Raw genomic sequence first — 14,159 nt, 5'->3', positions numbered from 1 at the left:
TTTTCATTAATGAAGGAGGTTTCTTGGAGATCTAATCTTTTGTAAATTGTGGTTTTTTAATTGTACGTTTTGGGGATGTCTTAAATATAGCCATGAACTCTAGTTGCAGGTTTTAAAGTCTTAATTGTCTTCCGGCATAACATTCTGTCTCAACTTTGGTGGCCTAGATAACCCTGTTTCTCAGGCAAAGGTGAGAAGCAGAATGAGCATTCATTTGGCCTTTTATGGGAAAGGCTACCCTGTTTTCCTGAAAATAAGACCTCCCCGGATAATAAGCCCAATTGGGCTTTTGAGCGTATGCGCTAAAATAAGCCCACCCTAGAAAATAAGCCCTCCTTGGAAATATTGCAACACAGCAGCAGCCATGAAGTGACCATGCTCGCTGCCTCCAGCACCTCAAAAATAATAAGACCTCTCCGAAAATAAGGCCAAGCGCTTATTTCGCGGGTCAAAAGAAAATAAGACCCTGCCTTATTTTCAGGAAACACACTATTTTTATAGTCTCTACATTAGACTTCCTACTGATTGGCTTCTCTCATTGGGAGAAAAAAGAAAGTAATAAAAAGAAATCAGTACCTTTCCTTAGGAATCCTTTCAACTTTTGTTTTATTTGGATAATGCCAACCTGCCTATAGCATTGTTTTGGGTAATCCTTTTTTCATAGACTTCATGGATATTTTCGTTCCCAAACCGTCAACGTAATGTTTTGTTGCTTGAAAACTAAAATATGTCTTTATGATCCAACAGGAGGAGAAGTAATTGTCAATGTGCCATCTCCATTGTCAAATTGTCTTGTAACCACTGTTGAAATATGATGGTGCCAATCAGTTGTTCAGAATCTCTATGCCTCGCGCAACAAATATTTCAGTACTGTGTTTGTCCTATAACAAGCGTATAGGACACACACAGAAGATAGAAGCGTATACGCAGGCAAGGGATGGCTTGTGTTTTGCCTGTATCACTCTTGGGCTCTGGCACTTCATCTCCTTCTTGAGTCTATGTGCTGAACAGATTTGGAAAAAAATGTCCTACTGGTGGAGTAGAGACAACTTGGAAGTCTACCTGGCTGGAGACTTAGAGCTTTAGTATCGATCTGAACACTGTGAGTTGGATTGCGGTGAGCAGACCCTCGCCATAAAATTAGAAAAACTTCCAATCTGGTGCAAAATATTGGATTAATACTAGAGACCCTTATAGCGAGGTTATATTTATTGATCATTGCCCGCGGAGGGTCTCATCTCCACCCTTGTGTTTTTATTAATTATTAGCCAATAACCCCATGTTGCCCAGGTATTTATCTATAGGGGGGAAATGTCCAGACCAAACGTAATTTCTAATGTTGGATTTTCCCCCTTACCAGAGGGAGTCCCCTTGTGGAGTACCGTGAAGCCATTACCATGGCAACTCCACTGCACTGTACAGTAGAAGCCATTTTATGGTAGTACAGTAGAAGTCATTTTAAGGCGCAACAGGCTGTATCTTAACAGAACACACACCCTCCTAGGGGTTTTAGAGGTGTCTTACTCCACAGTATTTGTTTCCAGAGAGCAAGTAACTGTGTACCAGGTTTGGTTGAAATTGCTCAAGGCGTTCCAGGGTTATGCTGGAACATTCACACACTCACACACAGCGATGGATGGATGGATGGATGGATAGATAGATAGATACTTTATTTGATTAATTAATTAATTTGACACCCCTCTCATATCAAAACAACTCTGGGCAGCGTACAGCCCTAAAAACATTCGCATCCTGACAGTTGAATGTTTCTAAAATGAGAAAAATGAAAATCCCAATCAAAATAAAATTCTAGGGAAAAAAACGAGGAGAGGGGGAACAGGGTGCACAGCAAGGAGATGGGATTGCCTCTTCATTCATCAACCATCTCCAGGGTGATGATTGCTCCCTCATGGGGAACCCAGGTCATCTGGCAGAGATAGGTCTTCAGGTCTTTGTAAAGCTCAGAAGGATGGGAGCCATTCTCACCTCTGGGTGTGTCTGTGTGTAATATGTGCCAAAGGGCAGGAGCCACGGTAGAGAAGGCCCTTCTCCTGGACCATGTTGGACTTCCCATCAAGAAGGAGTTTTCCATAGTGCTACAGTGCCCAAGAGTGCTTCAAGCATGACTGAATCAATCTTTGTGTATCAATCATTAATAAATCTCTCTCTCTCTCCCTCTCTCTCTCTCTCTCTCTGTCTCTCTCTCTCTGTCTCTCTCTGTCTCTTTCTCTGTCTCCCCTTTTCATCCCTCGGTGTGAATTCTTTTTTTTGTACATTCTGGTTCTTTTCCCCTCCTGTGTCTTTCTCCCTCCTGTGATTTCATCGGGGCGGGATTGACTCTCTCACACCTGCAGTCTGGGGTTACGGTTTCCTCTGTGTGACCATCATTTCCCTCTGCTCCCTGATCGGGGCCAGTGTGGTTCCTTTCATGAAGAAGACCTTTTACAAGCGGCTGCTCCTCTACTTCATAGCTCTGGCCATTGGCACTCTTTATTCCAACGCCCTCTTCCAGCTCATTCCCGAGGTAGGACAAGGGCCTCTGGGCCTGGGTTATGCTATTGTCGATGATTGTGTGGTGTCTGCAGTGTGACCTACTTTGTGGTAGCTGTTCATCGCTTTCAGGAGAAGCTCCCTTCATTTGTAGTTAGGGTGGAAATGTGTAAGACATCCAAATATCAGGTTGTGGAGCTGTTAGCACAAGGAAATAATGGGCCATTAATTTAGGCATTTACCTTTCGGAAAGGGATTTTTTAACTAAATTAACTCAATCCGGAATCTGGCATCTTCAGAACAAATGTCAATTAAGATAAGGAACACAGACTAAACGTTCCGTGCCAATCTAACAGGGAAGGAATCCCATATCAACAGTAAAACCACAGGTCAGTTGTGCTGGTTTAAGCCAAAGTGTCATTAATCTAATTTCCTGCGAAATGCTCTGGCAGCAGATATGTTGACCATGGTAATTTCCCAAGAAAAGGATTAGGAGAAGATCAATAGGCTGTGGGAAAATTGCAGTGGTGAAATTCGAATTGTTTTACTACCGGTTCTGTGGGGTGGCTTGGTGGGGGTGGCAGGGGAAGGATACTGCAAAATCCCCACTCCTGGAGGAAGGAGACTTCAAAATCTCCATTCCCACCCCACTCTGCGGCCAGCCAAAGATGGTATTTGCTGGTTCGCCGAACTACTCAAAATTTCTGCTACCGGTTCTCCAGAACCTGTTAGAACCTGCTTTATTTCACCCCTGGAAAATTGTCTCCACATTCTACAGCACAGGGGTCCCCAACGCCCGGGCTGTTGGTTCACTATTGGGCCGTGATCCATTCAGAACCGAGTTGCAGAAGTGGCGGCCGAGCAGGTGTGTGTGCGCATCCCCATTTGTGTGAGCAGCAAATGTGTGTGTGTGTGTGTGTGTGTGTTCCATTTGCATGAGTGGCCGGTGTGCATGGCTGTAGCTTGTGCAAATGGAGCTGTGTGTGTACACTTGCCGGCCACTCGTGCGGGACCATCCTCTCTTCTCCTTGCCTCCCCCCTCCCCATTGGTCTGCCAAGCTGGAAAGATTGGGGAACTTGCAGATTCTTTTATGGAGGGAGACTTGGGGAGGTGTGAAATGCTACTGATTTTGGTCGGTTCACCCGAACTGGTAGTAAAAAGTATTTTAAAAAGTTTTTTTTAAAAAACCCATTCTGACAATCACACATCGCACAGCTCATCTTTGGAACTTAAAAAAAAAACTTTTAAGTATTTTTTAACTACAGGTTCTCTGGAAACATGGGGGTGGGGTGTGGAATGTGGGAGGTCCGTTTTTGCTCCCAGCAGGCTTTTCTGAAGCCTGCTAGGCCAAAAAGAGGGGGTGGGGGTGCTGAGAAAGAAAGAAAGAAAAAAAAGAAAGAAATAGAAAGAAAGACAGAAAGAAAGACAGACAGACGGAAAGAAAGACAGAAAAAGACAGAAAGACAGAAAGAAGGGAGAAAGGAAAAGAAAGAAAGAAGGGAGAAAGAAAGAGAAAGAAAGAGAGGGGGTGAAGAGAGGGAAAAAGGAGAAGAAGGAAGGACTACAAACCTGGCACTAGACGCAGCTTCAGAAGATAATCCAGGGCTGGAATGTACCTGGAGGTCATCTAGTCCAACCTTGCTCCAGCATTGTTAAAGTGAGTTTCTGTCTTTTGATCCCCCAGTTATATGACTACATAGCCATGTCCACCCAGTCACATGACCCCCCCAACAAGCCACGCCCACAGAACCAGTAGTAAAAAAATAGATTTCACCATTAGGCTTGGGGCCTGAAAGGCATTGGCCCTTTTCATCCTGCTTTTGTGATGAAGTTTTTTCAGCACAGAGTACGAGATACCCTGTTTTCCCCCAAATAAGACCCAACTGGAAAATAGGTCCTAGCATGATTTTCCCAAATGCTCATAAAATAAGCCCTGGTTAAGATTGTCAGCCAGACAAGACACATTTAGCACCATATTTCCCTGAAAATAAGCCCTAATGCATCTTTTGCAGCAAAAATTAATATAAGATCCGGTTTTATTTTGGGGGAAACGTGGGTAGTTCCAAATCTTTTCCATATGCCCGTATTCCTCGTGAAAGCATGCAAGGCCCACAGTGTTTCTGATCTAAAATGAATAGGAAACATACCTTCCACATGCTAATATTGCATATGACGCATCAGCTGGTTCATCATGGAACTGAAATGTCAAATGATGATTTTTGTGCTCTCAAAGCAAAGCTAAGAGGCCAAAAAGAATCAACTTTGGTCTTTCTGAATCTGCTATTTGATACAGTCCTGTCTCTTAGCTGAATTTTTAACCGTGCAACTTCAGTTTGCAAATGGAACTCACCAGCTAAATTATTGGATGTATTAGCTTGCTTCTTTTACCTTCTACGTATAATGCCAGAATTCAACACCAGCTTTCTCTTGGACATGGTCTCCATGTGGAAGGGATGTATTCCTTTTTTTTTTTTTTTTTTTTTTTCCAAATAATTTTTATTTTTATTAAACAAACACCAAAGAACCCATCATCTTACATTACATCTTGAGGAAAGTGTGTCAATCGGTTACAATTAGCTTTGGTGCATCTCTTCCACAGTCATTAGTTATATTCTCATCATATATATCTTTTATTTCATTTTCATTTTCATTTTATACAATCACTTATATACTGTGCATAAAAAAAAAAGAAAAAAGGAAAAAAAAAAACCCCACATAACACTTCATTCCCCCATACACCCTCTCTTCTCCCCCTCCAACTTTCCTTTCACCCCTCCAGCATTCCCCTCTTCTACTTCCCTACCCCCTCAGACATCTCCCCCTCCCTCCATTTCACCCTCCATACATTCCCTCTCACTCCCTCTTTACTTCTCCCTTCTCTTTCCCTCTTCTCCTCACTTTGGTGTATCCATACAATTCAATTTGTTTTTTACAATAAAAGTAGAAAAAGAAAAAAAGAAAAAAAAAGAAAAACGAGCCGCAGTACACAAGTGAATTCTTATTGTTCTAAGGATTGAAACTGTAATTCCACCCTCCCCCCTCCCCCCTATAATCCCCCCTCCCTAACCCCCTTACAGCTTCGCAGGTCCCATGCCCGGCATAATTCTTTAACAAGCATTTGAGTATAATAAGGCCAGCTAACTTTAAAATTAAAAAAATAAAATAAAAGTAAAGCCAAAAAGAAAAAGGAAAAATAGTAGAAAATAAGAAATAAACAACACCCACACTCACACACAAAAAGAAGAAAGAAACAAAAAGGGTCAATAAACCCACTACGTTAACACAGCTTCCCATTATCTGTAAATCTTAAACAATGTGACTCATTCCAAATTTCGATTATTTTGCTACTTGCAGGGTATCAAACTGTATTAGAGCCAGGTAAGTTGATCAATTAGAATTCCCCAACTAAAAGTCTCCTTGCTTTGTCTATCTATTCAGACCTTTAATTTATCTCTTTTTTATCCAAATATCCAAACCTTTCTATAACACCATTAAACTCAAATACTTCTTTCATTTTTCATTTCCAACACCTCCCTTTCTATCCTTACCCACCTCCACATATAAATTTTTTACCTTCCACCCTGCCTTTATCCATATCCACATACATATTTTATCCACATTCATTGCTCCTCCCATGTTTACTCCACTTTCCTGAAGATTCTCCGACCAGTCTTTCTTAACTTTATATTGATATAGCAGCTCAAACAAACATCAGCTTGCGTTCTAGCCCCAGGTAATCTAATTAAACTTTCGCTGCCCTTCCCTCTCCCACGCACCTCCCAACTCCGTTCGTCCCAAACCGCAACTCAAAAAGATCACAATTTCCGCTCTCCTCGCCTAAGAAAATAGTTCATGCACAATTTGAGTTAGAGTTCAGACAAAACTTCTGTACAATATATGTCCACAATCAGCAACGCTTCTTTCAGTCTCCATGTCTCATCATCGATATGCCACTTTTCCATTTTATCCCAGACAGAAATCATAAAACTTTAAAAACATCGCTTAGTCTTTATTCTTTAGTCTTCTGCCCTTCCGAAAGAGAAAAACAACACCCTCCACCTTGTAGCCACGTGTCTCGCTGTTTGTCTTCTCCTTCTCCTTGCCTCTCCCCAGATCCGGATGAATCAGGAAGTCCCGCCTTCAGGGTCTCGTAGTAAAATTTTCGGGCTTCACAGACGGAGTTAATGCGGTGTTTTTGATTGCCAAATGTAACTGTAATACCAGCTGGGACTTCCCATTTGTATGGAATCTGAGAATTTCTGAGTTCTTCGGTTAAGAAAGCGTACTGTCTTCTTGTTCTTAATATTTGAAATGGTATCTCTTTAAAAACAATCAAGTCCTCCCCATCAATTATCAACCTCTTTCCGTAAAGCCTCTGTATTATCTCATTTCTAGATTCCCTTGTAGTAAAGTATATTATTATGTCCCTCGGAAGCTGTCGCTGTTTTGCTACCCAGGAATTCTGGCGGTAAATTCTTTGAATCTGCCAATCAAAGTTAAGTCCCGGACTTCCCACCAAGCGACTGAAAGCCTCAAAGAATGTCTGTTTCAAATTCTCCTGTTGGTTTTCACGCAGTCCTCTAACTCGTATGGCAAAGGCAGCCTTGTTATAATTTATCATGACAAGTTCTTTTTGGGCAGATTCAATTTCCTGTTCTAACGTTTGGATTTTTGATATCAGATTAAGGTTAGTTTCTTCCAAAAGTTCCAATTTGTCCTCTGTTTCAGCAATATAATCTGTCATGACTGTCATTACTCCGATCATATCCTGCTTTGCCTGAGCAATTTTAGCATCAAATTGATCACATAAATCCGATATCAGTTGATTAATCTCCTGTCTGAAATCATTAAGCGTTTTGAGGAGGAATTCTTGTGTTAGCAAATCTCCCGTGGAGGGTGTAGGAGACAAGGGTAGCGGCTTCATAGCAGTTTTTGGAGATATGTTATTAAGGAAGCGCTTCTGTTTAGGTTTGGGAGCCATTCCAGAATAAAAATAAAAGACAAGCAATCAAGCGAGCCAAAAATCAAAGTCTGTGCTCCCCTCAGTTAATCTTTTAGCAATTAGTACGGAGAAGCCTTCAGGAGGGTAGGGCTTACTAGGTACGTCACATCAAACACAAAAGCTACGAGATCGCCATCTTGTGACGCAGCTAAAAAAGAAAGGGAGCCTTTTGCGAAATTGAAGCTGGTATTTTAAATAGTAATAGAAGAAATTCCTCGGGAATGGTCCCCGCCCGGATTGGCTTTTAAATAGCTTAGCTTTGTCCTGGGGGGGGAGGCAATCTGCCTAGGCTGCAAAAAAGGCAGCGCGGAAAACTGGCCGGAGTAAAGGCTCAGCTAATGTTGAATCTCTTCTCCATTCACAGCAAAAAAAAAGCTATGAATTACAAAGAGATCCTAACGACTGACCTCCTCTCTGCCCCTTTCTGCCAGAAAGGGGAGATATCTATAGATCTTATAAGATATACGAACCAGAGTCCTGGCAGGAGCTTTTTTGAGCTCCCGACGGCGGCAGCTCCTCCCCTCGAAGCCCGGAAGGGATGTATTCCTATGGAAGAGTGTGTGACTGTATTGTTGAATGTGTTTTAGAATTGTGCACAAGGCCAGAGCATTAGAAACAAGACGTGTTAAATGCACGCATCAAAAGCAGAAACTTCAACGCATCAAACTTAGAGATAGCTAAACATTCATTTGTTAGTTGCTTAGTAAAATGAGATGATATCTGATGTGGGCTAACTGAGAGACTCATGACCAGGAAACACATTTCTCGAGTAGATTCTCAAGCTCTGGAGCTTTTTAACTCCTCTTTGGCCTACCCTTAGAGGTGAGATGTGTGGGTCAGTGGCTAAGACGCTGAGCTTGTCAATCAGAAAGGTTGGCAGGTTTGAATCCCTAGCGTCACATAACAGAGTGAGCTCCGGTTACTTGTCCCAGCTTCTGCCAACCCAGCAGTTCGAAAACATTTAAAAAATGTAAGTAGAAAAATAGGAACCACCTTTGATGGGAAGGTAACAGCGTTCCATGCGCCTTCAGCATTTCTGACTCCGGAGACGTCTTCGGACAGCGCTGGCTCCTTTGAAACGGAGATGAGCACTGCCCCCTAGAGTCGGGAACAACTAGCACATATATGCAAGGGGAACTTTACCTTACCTTTACCTAGAGGTGAGAAGAAAAGAAGAGAGAGCTTTAGATAGAAAGGAGGGTAATATTTATTTATTTATTTATTTATTTATTTATTTATACTTTTGATAGCTAACTCCTTATCTCCCCATCTCCTCCAGGCCTTTGGCTTCAATCCACAGAAAGATGATTATGTCTCTAAATCTGCGGTTGTCTTTGGGGGATTTTACCTCTTTTTTTTCACTGAGAAAATACTGAAGATGCTCCTCAAACAGAAGGATCAGGTAAGCCTCAATTGTTCCTGATGCAATCTTTAGTTCCTTTTCTTTTTGAACTTAATTGCATTTTCAATCAATCAATCAGAATAGAGCTAGAAGAGACCTTGGAGGTCTTCTAGTCCAACCCCCTGCTCAAGCTGGAAAACCTATACCATTTCAGAAAAGTGACTCTCCCGTCTCTTCTTAAAAACCTCCAGTGATGAAGCACTCATGATTTCTGGTGGCAAGCTGTTCCACTGGTGAATTGTCCTCACTGATAGGAAGTTGTTTCTTGATTCCAGGTTGTTTCTCTCCTTGATTAGTTTCCATCCATTGTTTCTTGTCCTGCCCTCTGGTGCTTTGGATAATAAATTGACCCCCTCCTCTTTGTCGCAACCTCTTAAATACTATCATGCCCCCCTAGTCCCACCTACCCCCTTTCACAAGCATCAGATATAACCAAGTGATAAGGAACTAAAGATTTGCAATTTCTTCCAAATATATTAGGAGCAGAAATTCTGCCAGATTATCAAAGATGGTTTGCAAACTATTTTAAAAAAATTGTCTGATAAAATGTCCATGGGGGAGATCCCTGTTTGTTACAGTGTGTTCTGGAGTTTTTGTGTAGGACAACAACCGGTTCTCTTTTGGCTTTGCTGCTATAGCATTTATCCTAGGATAGTTTCACTCTTTCCTTGATTACATGTTTTATTTAGGATCTATCACAGGGTTTCTCAAACTTGGCAACTTTAAGATGGGTGGACTTCATCCCCCAGAATTCCCCAGCCAACCTGGTTAAATGGCCGATTGGGGAATTCTGGGAATTGAAGTCCATCCTGTCTTAAAGGTCCCAAGCTTGAAAAACATTGATTAAGTATGCAGTCAACTTTTTTTTCAGAGAAGGTATCTGTTCGGACTTAGGCTTCCCAAAAGCACGAAGCTGACGCCTCGTCCCGATAAAACCCCTTTTATTTGGGTTAAAGGGAATTCCTCTACAGCAAAGTCCCGGGCAACAGTCTTTCATGAGATTTCACAGCTACAGACCTTTATCAGGCTTGGAGAGCTGCCAGGCCAATATCTTCCAAACACCACGCTGTAGCAGCAAGTACTTGGCAAGAAGTCAGGAACAGATCTTCACCCTAATGAGTTGAACTAATTGTCTCCTGCAAACTCCACTTCCCTTTCGCTCCTCTTTTATGCCCTATGAGAAGGGCCATTCACCGTCCACCTGTGGCCTTACTCCCAAGTCGACCCCTGTTCTTTAGTTGTTCCCTTCGTCTGGCAACTCTGTGCATTCGCACACTGGGAACAGGCTCCAGCTGTTCGTCTGCCCCACTGATATCTGACTCTGAAGGCAGCTGAGAACTGCCAGACGGCCTCAGCCCCCCATCTGCCTCCGACACAGAGCCCTCATCAGAGCCTTCCCCAGAATCCAGGACTGGCCCATGTTCCTCCCCAACCTCCTCACTGTCTGAATCTGCTGCCAGCTCTGCTGGCAGGCCACAAATAGTACCTGCTCTGGCGTATTTTCTGGAAAGGTTGTAATAAACATTTGAAGAAACCAATGAGCCTGCCTAACATTATTTTTCATGGAAGTTTTTGTAATTGTATTTTGATTACACCCTCAAAAAATTTCTGAAAGTTTAATCCCATTAGCTTAATACCCATTACAAGAGAACAATAGTAAAAATACATCTGGAGTTTCCTTTCCAGTTTTAATATGGGATATATTTTGTGCAGAATATGAAATAGATTCTGCCTGCTTGTTAGAATTCCCTGTTTCTCCCCTTTTCAAAGTTTTCATTACTGATCACAGGTAAAAAAACAAGGATAGAACACGTCAGAATTAAAACAGCTGAGCAAATGATGGAGTAGATATTGGAAGGAACAGTCAATAAAGAAGGACAAAGGAAAATCATATCTGAGAAAAGAATTGTTGCCTGTTCCAATGTACACATAGGTTCAGAAAGTGCCCAATAGGATTGCTTACATGAACTTTCGGAAAGACGTTTTTGGACAAGATTCCTTTTAACAAATGAATCGGAGCACTTAATGATTATGACCTTTTGCGGATTGTCAGGCACTATGCATTACGTTGCATAGCCTGGAAATGTTGCAAAACATCTGCGGTAGAGCAGTTTTTGAACTGAGGTATACAAATATGGCAATAGCTGTGAAGCTAAAAAAAAAACCTATAGTAATGGAAGGATTATAATAATGGGTAAAATGTGGTGTCCCGTAATGAATAGCAAGTCACTTTTATCTGGTTGAAACTTGTCTAATAGACCTAATAATGAATGATATGGGATGGAGATTTTTTTGATCGACCTCCTGATAGGCAAGAGCTTAGTGAGAAAAAGACTTTGGAACTCGTGGTGATTTTGGATGCCATCAGCTGATCTATGATCTTGGACTGCTGGGATGGGATTCAATACCAGTAATTCAGATCCATCCTGGTGGATCATATCTAGAAAGATGACACTCAAGGGGATGTTGTATCCTAAGACTTTTAACCTATAATATCATGATAGCTTTCTCCCGTTTCTTGTTTTTTTTAACAGCAATAGCATTTAGACTTAGATACTGCTTCGCAGTGCTTTACAGCCCTCTCTAAGCAGTTTACAGAGTCAGCTTATTGCCCCCAACAATCTGGGTCCTCATTTTCTGACCTCGGAAGGCTGAAAGGCTGAGTCAAACTTGAGCCTAGTGAGATTCGAACTGAAAAAATGGAAGCTGCCGGCAGTCAGCAGACGTAGCAATAGCACTTTAGAAATACACTGTTTCACAGTGATTTGCAGCCCTCTCTAAGCAGTTTACAGAGTCGGCATATTGCCCCCACCCAACAATCTGGGTCCTCATTTTACCCACCTCGGAAGGATGGAAGGCTGAGTCAACCTTGAGCCTGGCAAGTTTTAAAGTGCCAAATTGCAGGCAGCTGGCAGTCAGCAAAAGTAGCCTGCAGTACTGCACTCTAACCACTGGGCCCCTGCAGCTAATATCTACAGTATATGAATCTTCTGAGAGAGGTCATCACTCGGCTTTACATTTGCTGGTTAAAAACATTCAATTATTCTTAGGTGCAATAGTGAGCTGGAGCTGGAGATGAACCTACTGGGGTTCAATGCAAATTAGATGGCAATATCCTTTGTAGAATGCTCAATCCAAGAGATTAAAATCATACCTTAGAAGCGCACCTGGAGTGCTCCTCTCCAGGAATTTCATGCGTTGTTGTTTGCAAGTTGTTGCAATTCCTGTCACACCAACCTGGCCAAAGTTCTCTTGGTTGTACTACATCTCCATTACTGCAATGTCCTTCCTGTAGCCTTACCTTGGAAGAACTTTTGGAAGCATTCATTGGAATCTGGCAGCTAACTTGTCATGATACGATCACGGTGTCATGATCTTGTCACCCTAATGCAGTATTAAAAAGACCAGCACATGTTTTCTAGGTACAACTCAACAGCCTGGTGTTGGGATTCCAAATAGCATCCGAAATAAAATCAGAGTCCGAGGCAAGAGATTCCTCAAAGTTCCAGTTGATTAAGAGAGCCATGTTGGCACATCTGGGAAAACCTGAATCTGAAAGCTTCCCGGTTTCCCCACCCAGTTGAAAGTTCAAGATCTTGCCCCCACACCTACAAGTCCATCACATGGTCCAATCTTCCACTGCCACGAAGACATCCGGCCAGGTGCAGAGACAAAGTCAGCCTTGGCTTTCTAAGAAGAAGGTTGTTATGGCTACATATCACCCAACTCCATATAATCCACCCTCCCAGTTTCCCATGATATACAGTGTGGCAGGCCTGAAGTCCAAAAAGAAAAGATGGCTTGCAGGCATGACACCTGGTTAACGTTAAGAACTCCTATATACTGCATTTTTCAGAGTATAAGACGCACTGAAGTATAAGACACACCTAGCTTTTGGGGAGGAAAACAGGGGGAAAAAATCTGCCTCTACCTCCCAGCAATTTGCCTCCTTGCAACAAACAGCAAACAGTACAGACAATATACACTGTTTGTGGTGTTATATTTCAGACTATACTTGTACAGATGCTGTTAAAATTGATGTGGCTTTCTGGAAATATAGTTATTCTCTGCAATTTAAAAGAAGATACAATAGCACTGGGCCTCTTCAGATCAAGCGTTTATTTTAAAAAGATTTTTCATTTTGTTAAGTTGTCTAGAACAATAAAGCAGTCTTTAAAAAATAAGTCTAATAATTTGAACATTCTATAGGCATTTACAGTTATTGACTTACCTCTTTGCAGAAAACAGCCAACAGCCTGACTAGCACAAGAAAAAAAGGAAGCTGCAGGGAGCTGCTTTGTTTTTAAAACATGTTTCTCCTTTTCTCATCCAGGGAAATATAATATTCCGCCTTTTTAATATTTCCTAAATATTTTACTTTCTAGGACAGAGGTGGGTGCTAACTTCTTACACCACATTGTTTAAATATAAATTTTCCAAGTGTTTTGAGTGGTACTTCAAATCGCTTTCCATAGATATTATTACATTCATTCATATATTTAATGATCATTGAAATAATCCTTAGGTTGACACAGAAAGGCAGGACAAAAGTATACCAGATAAAAACATGGGTCTGGTGGTTTCTTTGGTGAAGTTGTCTCTTTTATTCCCCAGCACCTTCATGGACACAGCCACTACAGCAGCGAGTCCCTCCCTTCTAAAAAGGACCAGGAAGAAGGCGTGACTGAAAAACTGCAGAATGGGGACCTGGATCACATGATCCCTAATAAGAGCAGCGATTTGGAATGCAAGAATCCCGCTGCTGATCAGAAGGTGGTTAGCACCTTGTCTGTTCAGGTCAGTGAATAATTACACTAGGATTGCCCAACCTTTGGGGTCCTTTGGGGGGTCAGTGAGTCTTTCTCTGCCCTCCCCCGTCCCCCTCATCTATCTCTGTCTCTTCCCTCTCCTCCCCTCTCTGTCTCTCCCCCTCCCTCTCTTTCTCTCTCTCTGTCTCTCTATCTATCTCTCCCCCTCCCGCTCTTTCTCTCTCTCTGTCTCTCTATCTATCTCTTCCCCTCCCTCTCTTTATCTCTGTCTCTCTTTGTCTGTTTCTCTCTTCCCCTCCCTCTCTGTCTGTCTGTCTGTGTGTGTCTGTGTGTGTGTCTGTGTGTGTGTCTTTCTGCCTCTTTCTGTGTGTTCTGTGTGTTCTGTCTCTCTCCCTCTGTCACTTTCTGTCTTTCTGTCTCTGTCTCTCCCCCTTCCTCTTCCTCTCTCTATCTCGGTCTATCTCTCTGCCTCCTGTGTCTGTCTATCTATCTGTC

The 14,159-nt window shown here is 42.2% G+C and overlaps 1 protein-coding gene across 3 annotated transcripts in view; it reads left to right on the top strand.

Annotated features, from left to right (window-relative positions):
• The window catches only part of SLC39A14 (solute carrier family 39 member 14), a 56,954-nt gene that overhangs the window by 30,998 nt on the left and 11,797 nt on the right, over positions 1-14,159 (top strand). For 2 of the 3 annotated variants that reach the window (XM_032229704.1, XM_032229702.1), the window contains exons 4-6: positions 2,355-2,524; positions 8,773-8,895; positions 13,510-13,692. In XM_032229704.1, the coding sequence (XP_032085595.1) occupies positions 2,355-2,524; positions 8,773-8,895; positions 13,510-13,692 (476 nt within the window). The remainder of the gene's footprint in view (positions 1-2,354; positions 2,525-8,772; positions 8,896-13,509; positions 13,693-14,159) is intronic. The other variant, XM_032229703.1, reaches the window with a different exon arrangement.

The sequence above is a fragment of the Thamnophis elegans genome, chromosome 13, assembly GCF_009769535.1.
Source record: "Thamnophis elegans isolate rThaEle1 chromosome 13, rThaEle1.pri, whole genome shotgun sequence".
NCBI classification, from domain to species: Eukaryota; Metazoa; Chordata; class Lepidosauria; order Squamata; family Colubridae; genus Thamnophis; species Thamnophis elegans.
Note: the sequence above shows the minus strand (reverse complement) of the source record. Positions and strands in the feature narration are given on the sequence as shown.